Source organism: Takifugu rubripes, chromosome 9 (genome assembly GCF_901000725.2).
Source record: "Takifugu rubripes chromosome 9, fTakRub1.2, whole genome shotgun sequence".
Lineage (NCBI taxonomy): Eukaryota > Metazoa > Chordata > Actinopteri > Tetraodontiformes > Tetraodontidae > Takifugu > Takifugu rubripes.
This window is the reverse complement of record NC_042293.1, coordinates 9,527,786-9,546,539: the sequence shown is the minus strand read 5'-3', so window position 1 is coordinate 9,546,539 and position 18,754 is coordinate 9,527,786. Positions and strand designations below refer to the sequence as shown.

At 46.5% G+C, this 18,754-nt stretch overlaps 2 protein-coding genes across 3 annotated transcripts in view; both read left to right on the top strand.

Moving 5' to 3' along the window:
* Positions 1-14,511, top strand: part of tpm1 (tropomyosin 1 (alpha)) — a gene marked incomplete at its 3' end in the record, with an annotated part of 25,922 nt that extends 11,411 nt beyond the window's left edge. The window contains 4 exon segments of the mRNA NM_001032571.1: positions 173-187; positions 3,440-3,459; positions 8,775-8,809; positions 14,484-14,511.
* tmem266 (transmembrane protein 266) lies at positions 870-18,754 on the top strand. 2 transcript variants are annotated; one of them, XM_029841855.1, is made up of 12 exons: positions 870-1,706; positions 1,790-2,191; positions 3,469-3,581; positions 6,648-6,830; positions 13,213-13,367; positions 14,515-14,588; positions 15,190-15,246; positions 15,353-15,491; positions 15,795-15,910; positions 16,631-16,823; positions 17,649-17,711; positions 17,803-18,754. In XM_029841855.1, exons 3-12 carry the CDS (start codon positions 3,568-3,570, stop codon positions 18,441-18,443), a joined length of 1,635 nt encoding a protein of 544 aa, XP_029697715.1. In that variant the 5' UTR covers positions 870-1,706; positions 1,790-2,191; positions 3,469-3,567; the 3' UTR covers positions 18,444-18,754. The 2 variants fall into 2 exon arrangements, with proteins under 2 accessions (XP_029697715.1, XP_029697714.1); XM_029841854.1 differs by having other exon boundaries at positions 1,790-2,272.

Below are 18,754 nucleotides of genomic sequence, written 5' to 3'. Positions count from 1 at the left end.
CAGGCGCGCTCCTCCTTTGGTTTAAAAAAAATGTTGTGATTGCAGTTTGTCCACATTTTAGATGCCAAGCTTCATGTCAGTGCTAGTTAGGGATTGTGGGTCATCTTTTGTGAACTATGTTGTAAAGGTAATAACACGGAGAGGGCTGAGGGCTGTAAAGGGTCTCACAGGAACTGTTTTGTTGCCTGTTTCTGATGAAGACCTCTGGTCCATTTTGGCTTTGTTCTTGAGGGTCCTTTGTTTCTCTTTGGCATCATGAGATCAGGCTGTGATTGGAGGAAGAGCTCACCTGTTGTGCACGTGGACCGATCGGTATGCAGCAATGGCATGAATGGAATCGTGGGAACTTTCTCAACAAGGGGAAAACACGTCACTAGCATAACAACAATAATTACAGAGTAAGAAGAACCGTTACATGATGCATCAGTTCTCTTACATGTAGCTTTCTTTCATTTTGACTACCAGACTTCAATGAGCAGATGACATTTAGGCCTCTCCTCTTGGCCCTACAGTAGCTCTTCAAACAAAGTTGCTGCATAATGATTTTTTTGTTGTTGTTGGTTCTTCAATCATTAATCAGAAGCACCTTTCTATAGTTTACCTTGAGGTCATTGACCTTTTGAAAAGTGCCTGGTTACCATCCATCCATCTATTTGTCTATTATGCATCCATCCATCCATCCAACATCGACAAAGGCTCACACTTATCCATCAAGCAATTTATCATTAATCAATCAAACTTTATTTATAGAGCACTTTTCATACAAATTCAATGTACCAGGTTATTTATACCATAAAAGCAGTATTAAGTATCCCTAAAGTTTCTCTCTCTCTTTCTCTCTCTCTTTCACACACACAGTCACACACACACACAAACACAAACACAAACACAGATACTTATTTACATATAGAGCTTGAAAGACTACAACTTAAGTCCTCAATCTTATTCTCAACAATGTACCGAAGACACACCAGAGACTGGATGAAAACAAATCAATTAAATGAACAAAAAGTTAGCATAAGTGCAAAGACATAATTAAAGTAATGAAAATTATACAATAAAGAGGCTAAGCCTGAAGACTAAAAGATAAAAAAATTAATGGATAGGAAGAATGGTAAAATACTAAACTGTGTAAGTAAAATCTAATCAAAAGCCATGATATAAAGATGTGTTTCTTCTTAAAATTGCCCAAAATATCAACTGTTCTCGGGTCTTCAGGAAGACTGTTCCACAGTCAGTGACAATAAAAAGCTGCTTTGCTGTGAGTTTTAGTCCTTCCTTTAGGTTTTAATGAAAGGCCTCTATCTGAACATCTGAGAGTTCTGGATGGCTCGTAAGTTAAAAGCAAATCTGACCGGTAACGAGGACAAAAACCAATAACACATTCTAAAACTTGATCCTAAAGCACCCACATTTTCACTCGTATCCACACCTAAGGTCAGTTTAGAGAATTATTTAATTGTTCTTGTGTAGTTTTCTTAGATTTTGACGTAAACGCATTTGGAGGATGAAGAAGGTTCATAAAGTCTGTTTTATAATGAAGTTAGTAATTTAATCTCCCTATCTCTCCCCCCCCCCTCTCTCTCTCTCTTTCCTGCGCGTGGGCTGTTATCGCGAGGAGCTGAAGCGAGGCGCGTGTGTCTTTACGTCGACGCATCAGCGGCGGCAGAAAAAGAAGTGCGTCGGCAGGAAAATCAGACCCTGTGGTATGTGTATACACCATTTATTCACCATTACGGGGGGCGTGATTTTTCTTCAGCGTTTTAATTTAGTTGAAATCTCATTTCAGTTTTAGATTTTGTAAATCTGGCCCGGCGTCAGCGCTGACATCGCCCCTCGTCACACATCTGGCAGCCGCTGGAATCCCGTTTTCAGCACCTGGACAGCTCCTGGTTGTGGACCTCCTCTTCGTTATCGGCCACATGGAGTCCCTGGTGTGACCGTCGGGGAAGCCCTGCCAGCACATCATGCCCCCCTCCGACGACGTCGTTCTCGCCTTGACTCGCTGACAGCCCCCGTCGCCGCCGCTGAAGGATGGTGCGGTCGGTCCGGAGCAGGTGTCTTCGTCGTGCGCTGTCTTCCGAGAGGCGATACCGGTGCTTGGTCAACGCGAATTTGAGGGCGACCGCAGCCTACACGCAGCAAGAACCGAGCTCTTCTCACGCCGATCACCACCACCGTCGGCAAGAAGGTGGATATTACCGTCAGCTGTGCGAGGGCAATGGAGTCACGACCGCGCTTGTGCACAATGTAGAGCGCGGAAACGTTAGAGGTTAGTTAGCCCCCCCCCCCCCCCCCGTCGGTTTAAAGTCGCCGGCTAGTTGATGCATCTGTGCTGCCTTTTTTGTGAAGAGGAGGAAGCAGAAGAAAGAGGAGGAGGAGGAGGCTTTGTGGCCTGTAAGCACAGTTATGCTGCTCAGAAGATGTTCCCAGCAACATAACTGTTCTTTTGGGCTCTGTGATTTTAGTGCATGGCTGTGATTCAAAGCAGGCAGAAATTGGACAATTTGGACAATTAGGGCACTTTTTATACCACTGATGTTCTTTTTTGACCTCACCTGATTCTAAATCTAGAATCTGGTCTGCAGGATATTACTACAGACACGATTTCTATTATTTCCCTGTTCGCACACAGGTGATGAAGCTCTATGGCCGGCCCTATCTCCCCTTCTCCCTGTCTTTTATGCTAATGTGAACCTATTTGTTGTGATGCAGGGAAACAGTGTCACTCCCTCGAATAACCTGGGCTGATTTATCCTGAGTAGCATTTAATCTGCTGTGCTCCGCTACATCACTGCGTGCTGCTCTCCTGAGGCCGTTAATGCTGACGCCTCACCTCTCCAGTTTGTTGGAGGGCTTCTTCATCGTCCCTCTTCACACGCTGCAAAAACTGCGAGAGACCACAAAGGTGTAAAAGGCTCAAACATGAGCTTTGTCTTCTCCGGTGTGGTTTCGCATTAAACAGCGTGTCCATTTGATTTAATGGCTTGTCTTCTTCCCGCAAAGCAGCTGGAGCGGGCTCTCGCAGGGGCCGACTTCTCTATCAATGGCTCTCTATCCTGTGGCTCAAAGAGCTAGCGTCCTGCCGTACTTGCTATGCAAGAGGCGTGATGCTCCTCACAGAATGGAGCATATAGTGGGGATATAGAAACATTACTGGTTAATGCGCTGCCTAAAAAAACTGTTGCACAACGCCATTAAAACTGAAGCCAGGACAGGACTCTTTCAGGTAAAGGCGTCTCTGAAAAGCATTGTGGTTCTACACAGCGTGGAGATGCTGATTCTCAGCTTTAACCTTGGAAATAGCAGTTGATACAACTCCTGTCAAGGTCTATTGATTTGCTGTCCTGGAGCTCACAATCATATTCTACCACAGCAGATGGAGATTTCCTGTACTTCACCAATTTTGCCTTCCCTGTTGTAATTCTATTCTCAGTTCTTTCTTTCTTTTTTTTGCACTTTCTTTAGGTGCGGTAGGAGCCCGATCTCAGCCTTGGTGAAATCAAATCTTGCACACTTTGGGTTGTTAAAGTGCGGACGTCTCATTTTCTGCAGCGAGACCTCGACATGAGCAAACCTCAGTGAGTACAAATCCCGCCGCTCTTGTTAGAAACCCTGCCTGCGAGAGCGTGAAATCGTAAATCTCTATTTATGACCACGGGGTCTTACGCGAAGGGCATCTCGACGTGGCTGGATCTGATTAGAACAATGGGACCTGTGTATTCTCGTTCCTCTCCCGCGAGTGACTTTGAGCAGAGATCAGCGGGAAAAGCGGAGCCCGGCCGTGTCCATCTCCACTCTCATCTGGCATCTCTTAGCATTCAGGGGGGATGTTCACTTGTCATCCTCTCTTATTAATAATTACTCCGTGTGTGGTCCCCCAGACAGGCTTTGCATCCTGATGACAGCCGGGGTTGAGGCTTTAAGAGAAGGTGGGTGGGGAGAGGAGGTAGAGCGGAGTGAAGGATGAATGCAGAATGGGTTCAGTCAGCTGCATCTCCTGATTAAACGCACACGATGGCTGAAGGGAAGGCGCGTCTGGGGCCTCGGCAGCAGTAGATTAATGCAGTTGATGGTGGATTTCCAGGCCAGATCGAAGGAGAGCGTCGCCGCAGAAGATCCGTTACCGGATAACGCGGCGAGCGTGCTGACTAGTGAGCAGCGCAGCGACGTGATTTAATGCTGCTGAGCACTGGTGACTCTCTGTGAAGTGACAGATGGGAAACTCTCAGGCAGAGAAAGGTCTTTGGAGTTATTTTCACCCCTGCTCTCTTACACATGATGCTTGCAAATCCTCTCCCCCTCTCCTGCTCTCTGTTATTTTTATGGTTTGGTGTTTATATTCAGAATGCAAACACATTCCACGACATGATTCCAGCTCAACCTTGTTTGGGCTTTTCGGTCCGGTAGCACTCGTGATTATAACTGACCTCAGTGTCACGTGATCATAGATTTTAGAAGTAAAACCATACATGCTAATAAACCTTTTCTGATTTTAGAGCAAACTGTTCCTTCGGTGCTTCATCTCTGCAATCAGCTGTGGGCATTTAAAAAAAGATTGAAAAGTGAGGCACTTTCTTCAGTGACTAATAAAAGAGGAAGACTAACAAAGTGCGTTCACTCCTCATTGATGGAGCGGAATCATCAGCTGCTGTAATTTCCCTTTAGACCTTGAATCAGCAGCCGCCGCTTCGCAGATCTCATCTCACCAATGTAGCGTTGTGTGTTCGGAGCTTTTGTCCAGGATGTTGCTTCCTCTGCTGCTCTGAGAGCTGGACTGAGCCTGTGGAAGTGATCAGGCACCGGTACACTGAGCCCGATGCTATCAGAACAATGAGTTGCTGACTAAGGTCGGCATCTGTGTGGCGAGCTGTAACGATACCGGAATTCATTTCCAGAAGAGGCCCTTCAGAAAGGTCACACAAGCGCTCATCAACTAAATTATTGACTATAGATTATTGTGGTTCTGGATGAGGAGATTGTTTATGAGAATAATGAGTCATTTGTAAACACACACATGGAGCTGCAATGTTGGTCAATAATGCATATTAAAGTGGGAAAGGTGGTGGGAAGACATGTTACAGATCAGGTACCTTAAAAGCAGGCAGATCACAGGCCAGGCCACAGGATGAGGTTGTAAATCACTGTAAGATCGAGTCACTAAGAGAATGCTCCTTGGAAAATGCCCCAATTAAAAGAGGCATTTTTGCTTTCATTATAATCCCAAAATGATGGGGGTCTGGGCAGTACTGATGTGGCTGAAAGACATCACCTGCTCATGTCGTTCTCTTGGCCCTGTCTGCAATTATTGTCATGTGCCGTCTTTATCAAACATTAGCGAGCATCTAAATCAGAGAGCTCGAACGCTGGAACTGACGGGTCTCTGCAGGCTGCTTGTTATTTATCTGTCCATCACAGCATGTTGACTCTGTAATGTAAACATGCTGAGGGGATTAATATGCATCTGCGTCGAGGAGTTGTTCCCCGTCGGTCGCTAAAGCATGAACCTGTGCTACAAAGTGAAGGTTTGCATGACCTCAGCCACAACAGCTTTAGAACATGCTTTTAAAAACAAGTGTGGCATAACTCATCCCCCCCAAGCGCTTCATGCTCTTTGTTAACCTTTTTGCTTTCTTGTACCATTTGCTAATATCACATGCCTCTGAAAAGAGCCGTTAGCGTGCTGCCAGCCTTTCCTGTCTGCATTGTTAAAGGAAGAAAAGTGTTGGGATGCAAAGCTTCCCCAGGATAGCAACCAGCCGCTGGGCTTCGCACATGATGGCTCCTGTTCTGCTTCGCCGTGGTTGATATGAATATTAACAGATGATGTTTAAATGGTTTGAATTCCTGTGTGTGGGCTAACAGTACATTGAAATGCACAGATGTGACCTTGCAGCCAAAAAAACGCCCTGTGAAAAAACAATATGTTCCAGATAAATATAAGCCTTTGTGTGTCTCAACCCTATTGTGCCATGCTAAATGGAAGTCAAGAAAGAGGCAGACCTGTCTCCTTTTCTTTGCCTTTGCATGCCTGCCTACATTAACATTTAACTGAAAGGTGGGTCTGCTCAGTGATCTTCTGCTAACTTTGTCCTCCCACACTGTTTCACCTCCAGCACGGAGGTTATTCAATTCACCTCGATGGTCTTTGTTCCCTCTGTCTTGTAATCAATGACTTCCCCCGCTGGAATTATTGATGTCTCCACACTGGCTGCACTGGGATTGCTGCCAAGTCACAGAAGACTCCTGTTCAGGGTGACTTCTCCTTGCCCACCATTGGCTGTGCTGCTGGGAGCACGGCTCTGCTTACAGCTTTGAGTTTTGTGGATTTCTGCATGGAACACGTGCTGACAGCCTCACAGGTGGATTGGAGGCAAAAATGATAATAATAATTTGGTTCTTGGCATTTTGTGATTTATGAAGGCTTTTGATGGTTCCCACTGTAGTTCAAGCATTAGATTTTTCCATGTCCATTGTTTCCAAATTGGCATAATTGTTTCATCACTTTTTTTTAACTAAGTTTGGGCAGCAGTTCGGGCTTACGCCACAGGGTGACATGATGCGAATGCAAATATAGCCCTGGTTCAGTGAGATAAAACACGCAGAAACATTCTCTCACTGTAATGTGTGCGCATCTGTTCCCACAGGGCCCCTCCCCAGGCCGGAGCCTCAGAGCTGGAGGTCATTTCCCAGCAGGTGGAGGAGGATAACCAGTGTCCCGTCCAACTGGTCAACTTTGCTTACAGGGATTTGCCACTGGCCGGCTTGGACGTCTCCCTTGCTGGATCGCAGCTCATCTCAAACCCGGATGAGGAGGACAACAGAGAGGGGTACGTCCTAGTTCAATACCACCCTGCAATCTACACTGTAAAAAACTGTTTCTAAGATTCAGGACTGGTTTAGTCTGTCGGAGACACAGTTTCACTTAAAAGAAGATGTCTGAGACGCTGTATCTGCTTGTTGCACAAAGAGCTAAATGTACAATTATGGCAGAATTGCAATTACTACAATCTATTATCTTCACTGGCACAGAGAAACACTGCTGTCACTCTCCTGATTCTTGTTATTGCTCACAGTAATTACACCTGCCGTATTGAATTGCTCCTCTTCATATTAGCGTCCAAGGGTGGAGGATATTTGACGATGAATTTATTAGCCTCGCCATGCTAAATGGACAATGTTTCCACTGATGTGTTCCTTTCAGCTCAATGACACAGCGGTTCCTCTCTACATGATGTCCTTCTGCTCATAACGTTGATTTCGGGTGGAACGGAGATCAGCATCATGGTTTTTCACTACAATCTCAGCAGGCAGTGACAGTACCGTCTCTGTCCAGCAGACCAGCACTGGTTTCATGTTGTTTTCTTATCATAACATGACAATGTTGCAGGCTCAGTGCGCTGAGGAGAGGCCACACCCCTTCTTAGTACAACCCTTGTAGCCAGTATTCATTGGGTTTTCTACTCTGACTCAAAGCCCTTTGGCATGCTGGGATGCTGGCATTCATGCAGAGAGAGTCAACAAACGGCATAAGCTTAATTAGAGCACCCGGCAGTTTGCCACCAAAACGCAGGCGCCGTCAGCTGACCATCTCGGCCTGACCCGGTCAGAGCTCAAGGCTCCGTGGGGACGGCGAGCAGGGACAGATGCGTCCCGTCCCGAACACCCACTCCTTCAGCCTTCCTCACTCTTTCACTCACAAACAAAATGAAGGAGAGGGACACACACAGTAACTTTTGCGGCAAAGGATATGACATGGCGGTCCGGCGAAATTATTATCGCATTTTTGCGCTCTCACGTGGCACCATATGACATCCGAGCTGCTCGGGATTTGGCAGTTGAAGTCATGCGGCACAAATGCCTTCCTCAGAGAAGAAGTTGATCAAGTCAGAGCAGAAGTGAGGAAGTCCAGAAAGCTCGCAGGATCTGTAAAACCGGTGTGAAGAGTTCCATTTTAATTCAGTTTAACTGGCTTGCGAGACTGAAATTCTTTTCCAGCTTTCAGGCCAGTGGCACTAAATAAGCACAGCATCCTAAAACTGTTCGCGTTTGTTGTCAAACAGAAGTATAAATATAGAATAGAAAGAGGTCAGGCATTACATCATGCACCCGGTCGCTTTAATGCTGATCCCTACGACATGAGATATAGTGACAAGGTCGGGTCACAGCATTCCAGACCGCACCTGTCATCACAGTTTCAGGTATTCATTATTCTCTAAACACGAAAATAATAGCAGATTCCACTTCATCTCCGTCTGGCTTGTGTGTAACAGCCGAGGAATGGCAAGAGGAAGGGAGCCGCCACATGTGACCTTTTGCATTTTGACTATTATATAAAAACTACCAGAGGTTTTATGTGGAAATAAAGCGTGTAGGCATGTAAAGTAATATCATAAACTGGTTTTCACATGGAAAAAAATATCCATTTCTAATGTGTGATTTATGGCCTTTATAGACAAGGATGGTCAGAAGATTTGGATCCAAACCTTGTGAAAGGCATAATTCAAAGCTCATCACCTGTAAATCAAATATGAGTCTTGAATGGAGAGGCCTTGGTTCTGTTCTGTCCTGGATAGTTATAAAAAGGAAAGGAACGCACAGGCACTGGAGAGATGCACAGTGTTGCATGGCTGCTCCTCGTGGCTCTTTATCAGGAGGCGTGGGCGACAGTGTAGGAGGTGGATGTTCTTGCGGACTTCAGAGGGCATGTACAGCACTTGCAGATTCAGCGCAGCGGTGAGTTGGATGCTTTTATTAATAGAATTAGGCAGCACCATTTTCTCCAGATTTCACTGGAAAAGTCCAGCATGGAGGCGGTGTGTTTTCACACCCACCTTTGCTTGATTATTATTTTATGTTCTGATGTTGAGATTTTTGTTTCCAAATGTACATTTTAAACAGCAGCTTATCAAATAACCTTTGGAAAATTTATTTTACACTAATCTAGAATATATTTCTCGGCATGTTGTTGGTCCCAGACTCAGACTCTGTGCTCATTCCATCCCTGATCTCCAGGGACTAGACTGGAGTGGTGTGAGGAGCCGCATCACTGACAGATGGTTCATATGGGGCAACCTGTCTGTGACTGGAGAGATTGGGGAAGGGGGGGGGGGGGGTACTGGGGAATGAAGGAGGATAACGTGGCCGAGCCTTATCCACACTTAATTCATAAAGATATTGGCTTTAGCCATCTTCTGATGCTGGCTGGTCGTGCTGGATTATCCCTGCACAGTGATAGCCAGATGCTAGCTACTACTGTATTGATATAGTCAGATGTTGCTAGGTGCTTAGTCAAGTTCAAGGTTGAACCGAAGTGTGGAATAAATAGAAGATGTAGATTAGAAATGTAGAGCTATTATATTGTGCCTCTTTGCAGCACCGACGCATATAATGGGTCTTGGAATCAAGGCTGTTCTATACCTGGTCTGTGTTGATGGATGTCTGAAAAGAGAGTAGGATTTGTCTGCTTTTCTCCCCCCTCTGACCCCATTTCAAACACACAGAGGAACTGTCCTCTCCATCAAATTGGCTCTCTTGCCTGGCACCATGTGCGACACAATAGATGACATTTGAGTGCAGGGTTGAGGGTTTGTTAATATTCACAGACATGCAAAGTGTGAGATTGCTTTTTAGGCTGAGAGCGAGGGAGATCAAGTGTCCTGGTGAAAACCCATTTATCAGGGACAGCTTGTCTGCTGCTCTGCACATGGAGTCCCATCCATCTCCATTTTCTCTGTATCTGCGGCCCATTTCTCCGGCAAAGACAGCGTCCGTGTCCCTTCCGCAACGAGGGTGTACACTGGGGGGGGGGGCAAAAAAGGCCGATTTTAAGGTCTGTTTTCAGGAGAATCGGCGTCATTTTTCTACATTAACTGACATAGTTTGCATTTAACATTACCATTTGGAGTTTAGAGTCTTGATTCTTTCCTGGTTTTAGATGCTTTCAGACAGAAATCTCAGCCATGGTACTTGGGAGAGGTCAATGCAAATGACTGTATTTCCCCTGGATAATAAATATATATATACTGTATATATATATATATATATATATATATATACAGTATATCAACCATTAAATATATATACAGTATATCAACCATTAAATCAAAACTGCCAAATGCAGTCGGATATAAAAGAGGATTGAAACTTTCATTTACCGGTAAATAGATTCAAAGCTTGAGGTTTATTATAATGCCTAGAACCTTTCTATGGGCCTATAGGCTTAGTATTAGTGAGGTACTTTTAATCAACATTTTAGCAGTTGTAAGTCATTTACTGACAGCTTTGATTTTAACTGCCTAATTTGTTTTAGGAGATGATCTTTTCATAGTGTTTGGCTGTGCTCAAGTCCTCAAAATTGACTTCAAGGTAACAAAAGTTTTATTTTAAGCCTACATCATTGACTTCTTTGTTGGCCCCATTAGTGACACACAAGGATAAAAGTTTCATGATAAATTAAAGACCCGGAATAGGACCAAATCCAGCAGCCTCTGTTGCTGAGCAGCCTGTGCTTGTGTCTGTGCTTCATTATCACTACCTGAGCCCGCTGAGTTCAGATGATGGGTGTGAATGGGTTGACATTTAGCCCGTGAGACTCCCAGGGATGAACACTTATCAGTACAGAGAAACAGATGCAGAAAAGTGTCTCTCTCAGGAAATATCCTCAAAGACAAAGATGCCATTTAAAAACATGGTCTGTTAAAGTTGTCCTGTGAAGAATTTAGGGCTTTTTTGACAGTATAATCAACTGGCTTGGTATGTAATTAATCCAGGTCAGGGCTTGTATCTGTTTTCTTGCCGTGTAAATTTTGTAAATGTGCAATCAAGGCATCAATCAAGAATTCCAATCAGTTATTTAGCTGTTTTTGCACCGCGGGGCGTTGAAAGTGACGCTATTTTTGGCCTCCTTTGCGAGCGTTTGTTGGGAGAAGTTATTGTTTGCGGCTCTCCATTCACTGCGTCTGTGTGTTTGAGTCAATACTTCAGACTGATTCAGTAGGATTCATTCATCCTGAAAGGATCTTTCCCTTCTCCCTCTTGCCATCTTTTAATTCACAGAGGAAAGGAGCACAGCCACTCTGATTTAATTTCCATTTAAGCCCCACCTAACAAGTTTACACTGGATCCCATCCTCTTTCAATTACAGGAGTAAAGAGAGGCTGCTTGCGATGGAACCCCCCCCCCCACCACCACCGCCACAATGCCAGAGCCAAGATTCTGGCCCGGGCCGTGTGAACGAGTGTTAGACACCTTCTGACGTCTGCATTGGCTCTGTCCCTCCTGGCCGCTCCTCCCCAGCTGCTGCTGTCAGCATCATGTAGCATGCCGTTGCTTCCATTTCAAACCTTTATTGATCACTTTTATGATCTAATTCCCTCACTCTGTGCTGCCATGGGGGTGCACTTCGATTTTCTCTCAGCGTGTTACCTCAGCAGCCCGTTGATGTCTTGATGAACCCATCCACGGCGCATGCCGGCCCCGGTCCGCCGTTTCCTCCACACGCAGTGGGATTACTCACACGCGCACGCTCCTGAATGCGTGACCAATCCTGAAAATAATTACCTGCACCTGCCGTGACCCTGGAAGAAGAAGACGTGACTCTCTTCCCGGGCTCGTTCAGCCACTGAAACAACCTTATTTGCTCATAAATACTTCAGGTCCTCTGTGTTAAAGGTTTAAAGTGATTTGCTAAAATTAACTTTCTGTGCCTGGAGTCATCTATCACTGCCATTTAGCCTGCTTTCAGACTGGGGTTTTCTTTACAAGTTTATTAAATTAATACCATTTCTGCCTGCCCTCAGGGCAAGGTCTGGATGAATTATGGATCCACATGGTGTGATTTGTCAGTCCTACGCGAGCCGCATGTTTCTGTCTTTTTAACCAATGCTTCATAAATGTCTGATGAGAGCATCCTGAAGAAGATGTAGCTCTCCGCCTCTTCTGGATGGGTTTGACATTGGTCTTTGAGAACAAATCGATGACGTAGGAAGTCTCCATGGTACCGGCTAATGATACCATTACCCCCTGAACCACCTCTGTGTCACCCCGGGTGTTGAGCTCCTAATCTGCTGGCTTTGGTCACTACAGAGGGTTTCTGCAGAGTGCGCAGGTTAGCCTCTGGGATTGCACTGACACTGTGCGCTGAGCTGCAGCCGCCGTGTTGACCTTGACGAAGGGTGGAGACAACGTGCGACTGTGCCGCGCCGAAACGTTTGGCTGTAATTGCAAAACGAGGCCATTCAGCAGGATACCCATCGGTTTAGGACATTTCTGAGAATAGAATACTCTTTTTTCTCTTCATCACTTCTTTCCCAAACTTCTGTCTGCCTGGTTCACTTTTAGGTGACTCCACATGACTCTCTGTGTTTCTCCAGAGTGGAGGAGAGCAGCATAAAATGCCTCGGCTCTGGTCCTCTGACAGACGTCGCCTTCCGCATTCCTCCTTTGGGGGACAGGTGACAATGGAGAGCTGCTCTTTTCAAACAAACATGCTGCCTTTGTCACTGTTGCCTCAGAGAAGGGACAGCGAGGGCCCACACTCCCTCACCAGCTCTCGCCAGTACACTCGTGTGTGTCTGCACCAGTGTGTGTGTATGTGGATGTTTGAGGAAGGAAAAATCCAGTGTGTGTCTCCTGGATTTGTCATTATTTATTGATAGCAAGTCGCTGTCACTCACCCCCGTCTAGAGACACTTGGTCAGGTAGACTCAAGATGGATCCGGCAATCAGAACGTAACCAGGTCAAGGAACCAAGGCAAGCTAGAATGTTCCACAGTTTTGTGAAACACATTTAAATCAGAAACCCTTTTCAAAATGTAGGGTTACTTCGTATTGCCCATCATGCTGTCTTAGCACGCAATCAGGTGGGACATTATTCTGGTATCAAAAGAAGCTGCCCTTTTGAATGTTATAAAAACTGTGGAGAATTAATCAGATGTAAAACTGAGATACACAACAGTGTCTGGGAACAATGACCAGTCCAATCAATGAACTCGTACAATCACATTTTTTTTTGATGCATTTAAGATAAATTCTAGAAAGAAATGAGTGCTGAGGGTGAATCCACCTCCTAATTTATCCAGCTTCTAAAGATTTGGCCTTGGATGCTGATCTACATTCTGCACCATTGTTAGTTTAAGAGTTGGTATTTGTTTTTGTAGCTCTTCTAACTGCCTTTACCCCCGTCTCTCCTTGCCTGTCCTCACTCGTCAGGTCGAACTGGCTGAAGCCATGCTGCGGGCAGAGGGCGGCGCTGTGGCAGGTCTGTCTGCTGTCGGCCGGTTTCAACTGTTTCCTGGTGACCTGTGTCGTCCTAGTGGGGCTGCTGCTGACTCTGGAACTGCTCATCGACACCAAGCTGCTGCAGTGTGAGTGTTGGAAACAGTGCGACATCACCTGAAGTAAATGTGGCTTTGTTAGTGTCAGGAAGGGGAGGGGGGTTCTATTTGTGGGTCTGGTTTGCTTTGTCTTTCTCCAAAAGCAATAAAGCACAAATACAGTGACCTTTATTTGGGTTGTGTTTAAGACAGCCAACTGATTTATCAACTGAAATTTAGGGACAACAAGCTCTTAAAATCTTTTTATATTTGGTATTACTGTAGCTTTGGGGACATTGAGAACCATATTCTTGAATAATGCACAGTTCTTTACATGTATGAAGTCTAAGTTACCTTTTAAGATGTATGTTTTCCTCCAGTTTTACAAGAGTGTATTTTAGGGTTTATTTCATAATACAATTAAGAAGATGAATACAAATGCTATCTGCTAAGTGCTAATATGGTCTCCTCTGTGCCACTGTAGCATGTCTGGGCCTTAGGGTCGAATCAATAGTAGTTTGGCGAATGAAACCTCCTGTTATCAGTTAAAATGTCAGCTGGAGGAAGTCTATGCCACTCAGTCATCTCCAGAGACATTCCCATTCATCATATGTGTAAGGTTAGGGGTCATGATGTCACCAGGCTCTGTCAGAGACAGGCGGCAGAAATGTTACCCCGGCGATGACCAAATGGATCCAAGTTGTTAGCGGCCCCCTGGGATTGACAGAGTGACACGGGACCGGTCGCACAAATGAAAATTAAGACAGATGTGTCAAAGGCGATTAGGGGACAAAAGGGACCTGGCGATACGGAGCGGGCTGTAGGATGGACGTGGGGAGGAAGATGAATGAACTGATGGACAGATCACTGAACACAGCAAACAAAGACAGATGGGGGGAGAGGTAGAGCATGAAAAGCAAATGCCTCAGCTGACGCCTCGGTGCCGTTTAAGGCTGTCCGCAATTATCCTGATGAATAGACAGGAACGTTCAGACACATGCTTGCATGATATGTGGCAAATTCATATTCACGATGCTGCCGCGCGCCTCTTTCTCTGCATCCTTCGGCAGGCGGCTGCTGCCGACAACCAAATATAGATATAGGTAAAGTTATAAATGGAAGAAAACAACTTTCACCACCATTTCGCCACCGTTCCACAGCAAATGGTAATCCTGTTGCCTTTCTTTTCTCATTGCAGTCAGTAATGCGTTCCAGTTTGCCAGCATCATCCACTGGATCAGCCTGACTGTTCTCTCGGTGTTCTTCGCAGAGGTGAGTGATCTCTCCCTCGTCCGCTCGCAGCTGATGCAGCAGCCTGTCGATTATTGCTACATGGTGCAGAATGCCGGCCAGTTTAGCACACCGACAGATTCTCATTAGAATACTAACAATACCCACGATGCCCGAGCATCCACTTGAATAGATTCTGATTAGCGGAGGTGAACTCGTGTGCTTTTCCATTAACAGCACGCTTGATGGACGCGGCATCGCTCGTCTGACGGAAGAACTGGGATAACAACCGTCGTGGTTTCTGACGCGCTCTGTCCCCCTTGGGTTATTCGATTGATCTGTAGCACGAACCCGTTAAAATGCAGACGAAGCTTTTCTGTTTGTTTTAAATCATCTGGAGGCTGCAGGTGGAGCGTATTGATTCCCGTTCCCTTTATGGCTGACCACATTTGTCTTAGTCCCGTATTCGACCCCCCCCACACACACACACACACACCGTTAACGCTTACTGTATCTAAAAAAAAAGCTTAACAACACAGAGTATCTTTGGTGGTGATGAGCAGAAAACTAGAAATATATGAATTGCAACTGTCTGCGCATCTCCCATTGTGTCACCTGCTCTCTGTGCCCGTGTCTGCCTCAGACGGTGTTCAGGATCGTGGTGTTGGGGATTTGGGATTACATCGAGAACAAAGTAGAGGTGGGTACAGCCTGGGGGGAGCCATTAGCTCTGTTGCTCGCGGCCCTCCCGCTGCAGTGTCGTTTCCTCAATGTCAGGGCACAGAGGAAGCTGTGTATTTTCCCAGGTGTTTGATGGAGCTGTCATCGTCCTCTCTCTGGCCCCCATGGTGGCCTCCACAGTGGCCAACGGTCCCAGCAGCCCCTGGGACGCCATCGGTCTCATCATCACGCTGCGCATCTGGAGGGTCAAGAGGATTATTGATGGTGAGAGTGGGCTTGGCAGGGGGGGGTACTGATAGGTGTCCTTTACTGTCAGGTCACAAAGATGGATACTGTAACTCTCTGTAACATTCATAACTAGTAAAACCCATATGTGTATACCGGGTTATAATGGTTAAACATCTCTGCTCCCTCTTGTGGGTGTTTAATGTAGCAGATCTAACTTACACTTTTTATATAACTTATAAGTGATTAATCGATTAAGGGAGCCGGAAATGTTAATCAAAGCAGATTGACATTGGATTGCATGCTACGTTTGGTGGGATACTTAGTGATCTTGTTCTGCAGCCTATGTTTTACAAGTGAGGGTGGAGATGGAGCTGGAGATCCAGCAGTATGAGAAGGCCAAGCTGGTGAGGGAGGAACAACTGGACCGGCTCACCCAGATCTGCCAGGAACAGGCAGTAAGTCCCTTTGTTGTCTTAACTCTTCAGAACTGGAGTATTCGTTCCAGTATTCACTTGAGTATTTGCATGTGACCAGCAGGGGGCAGCATTGCACAATGAAACAATACTCATGAATAAATGCCGTCAACTACATAAAGAATGTCAAAATTGAGCCCATTCACTATTACACAAAACTTTTAAAAATGTTTGCTCTGGCAGATAGAAAATACCCATAGAACTGTGCGTTATAACAGTGCAGTCCACTCACAAGCAACCTATAGAAAATGTTCTGTTCTTTGAATATCATAGCTGAATACTGTAACTCTGTAAGTTCCCTATACACCCAGATTATACATCTGAGAAATATATAGGTTTGTATTTTTCCTTTTCTCCTTTTTTGCCCCAAAAGTGAAGCACTCACATATAAGGTGGAGTCTACACTAGAAGGGATTGAATGAATTAGACAATGGGCTGACAAGTTGCTTTTTGTTTGGATGTTGTCAGCTCCCTTATTAATCACCAGTGTGTGGTCAGGGGACAACTGGATCTGTATACATGTAATGCCAGAAATCAGTGCAAATCATACATGGTGGAGGCACGTTTGTGGTATGAACACGAATGGCTGCTCCTAGAACCAGGTCACGTGTTCACGTGATTGCTGATGGATGGAGCAAGGTGGATTCTGAAGTGTCCCTGGTTGTGCTTTTGTTTTTGTTCTTTTCTCTTCTTTCCTTTCAGTTTGAAATCAGGCAGCTGAGGGCCCACTTGGCCCAGCAGGACCTGGATCTGGTTGCAGAACGTGAAGCAGCCATGCAGATTCACCACATGTGGGGGAAACAGAACAGCACTTTCCAGGAAGTGGACGGACTGGCCTCTGGGCCCTCTGAGCATCACAGGCCGGCCAGGTCCAGAGAGCCCGGGAGACCCGCAGGTACCTGTCAGCTGTAGATGGGCTCGCTGGGAGCATTCAATTTGAATCCCTTCACGACTGAGCTGTCAAAAATAAAATTGTTACCTGAGAGGGCCATAGAGGGCCCTTGTATATATTAAACCAAATAAAGGTCGTTTAAAGTCAAACCGAAAACCCACAGTAAACACCCCTGAAGCCCCACGCTGGAGGGAAGGAGGGCGGCTTCCACACAGCGGCGTGGTGTCGGCGCCCTCCTTCCCAGACACATCTGTCTCAGAGTTCACATCAAAATTCTGCTGCCACGCATAGATGGACAATAAAGCTTTCACACAGTGACAGGTCATAACTTACAGAGCTTGAAGCAACAAAGCAACGTCGGTACAAATGATGTCAGAGCTCAAAACACCGAGGCTTTTCCTTTATCAGAGCTATAAATCACAGCGCGACCCACCGTGCATCACGCCGCTTCCAGGCAGACGTCCTTTTAACTAAAGATGCTCATGTCGTATTGATCAGCTGGAGATGGTCGCTGTCACGCTGTTAAATCTGAACAATAAGAGCCCCCCCCCCCCCCCCAGACGTTCATGACGTTAATACGTGGAACCCAACGTGCGACAGCACTGCAGGACCTTGAACAGCACTTAAGAGTGAGACGTAAACTGATTTAGCATCTGGGACCCAGGTCCTCACTGAGGAGCTCCCAGGGGTAGTGCCAAACATTATGTTGATGGCTATTTGTGCATAACTGAACCACATTTCAATTGTTTTATACTGTAATCCTTCACGTTAGCTTCCCTTTAATATTAATAATCTTAATAATAATAAAAAATCCTCTGGTTCTGTCAGATCACCACAGTCAAGATGACATGAACAACTACATCAGCCAGTACTACAGTGAGCCCAGCAGCGGTGAGTCTCCGTCTGTCCGTCTCCGTCTGTCCTGCAGCAACGCCGCGGCCCCGTCAGATCTGACCTTGTGATTTTGGTGCTGTTCCCTCAGATATGGGGATTCCAGACCCGGCGCGTGTCATCACCACGGCGGCCATAGACGTGCATCTGCCCAACAACCCCAGCCACCTCCCCTCCTCGTTGGTGAGCGCTGACGCGTCGACGTCCTGCCGAACGTTCCGGCGCACTGGCAGTCTGGTGAGCGAGGCCTCCAACGCCACGCTGTCCCGCAGCAGCTTCAGCCGGCGGCAGCACAGCATCAGCAGCCACACCCTGGGCTCCAACACGGACTGCAGCTCCACGGTCCGTGAGGCCTCCACGTCTACAGATTACAGCGACCAGCGCTGTTACCCCCCACCCTACAGCAGCCCTCTGGCGCTAGGCTCTCAGCCGCGGGGGAGTCCCAGCACCGTGGTGCAGGAGCTGCTGTTCTCCCTCTCAGAGGACTCCTGCCTCGCACAGAAGGGCCTTGACCCAGTCAACTTAAAACCACCCAGTCCCACCGGTTCGACCAAAGCGAGCCCCGAGCTGGAACACAGGGTCAATATCTACAACAAGAGGAACCAGGAGAGTCGGGCGGGGCTGCACTCCAAACCCCTCATCAACTTGCAGGGAACTGAGGGTTTTCTGGAAGAGAAGTACAAGATGATGGAGCCGGTCGACGCCCCGGTCAGCCGTCTGTCAGAGACGTAAGCCCCCCTCCTGGGACCTCACAGGACTGGTGAGGTCAGTGGGTGGGGGGGAGGACAGGTCACTGGCACATCCAGTCTTTGCATCTTTGTACTGTTGGGACTAACAACTGACCAGTGCGGCACAAAGACGGCCGCCGCAAACGCCGCCACAGTGACCACGCGGACTTGTTTTTTGAGGCTCCACTTTTTAGAAAAACCACAGACTAAAACAGGTTTTATGAGAAATTTTACCAAAAGCAACCAGCGGCAGGGTCAAACACTCAAACGTTCACAAAACTGGTCTGAACAGAACTTTTGATACATTCTAACGTG

Excerpts from the sequence above, each read along its gene's own strand:
- tmem266 (XM_029841855.1), top strand. Across the intron at positions 13,368-14,514 it reads CGACACCAAGCTGCTGCAGT|TCAGTAATGCGTTCCAGTTT; the intron begins GTGAGTGTTGGA and ends TTCTCATTGCAG. Across the intron at positions 15,911-16,630 it reads AGATCTGCCAGGAACAGGCA|TTTGAAATCAGGCAGCTGAG; the intron begins GTAAGTCCCTTT and ends CTTTCCTTTCAG.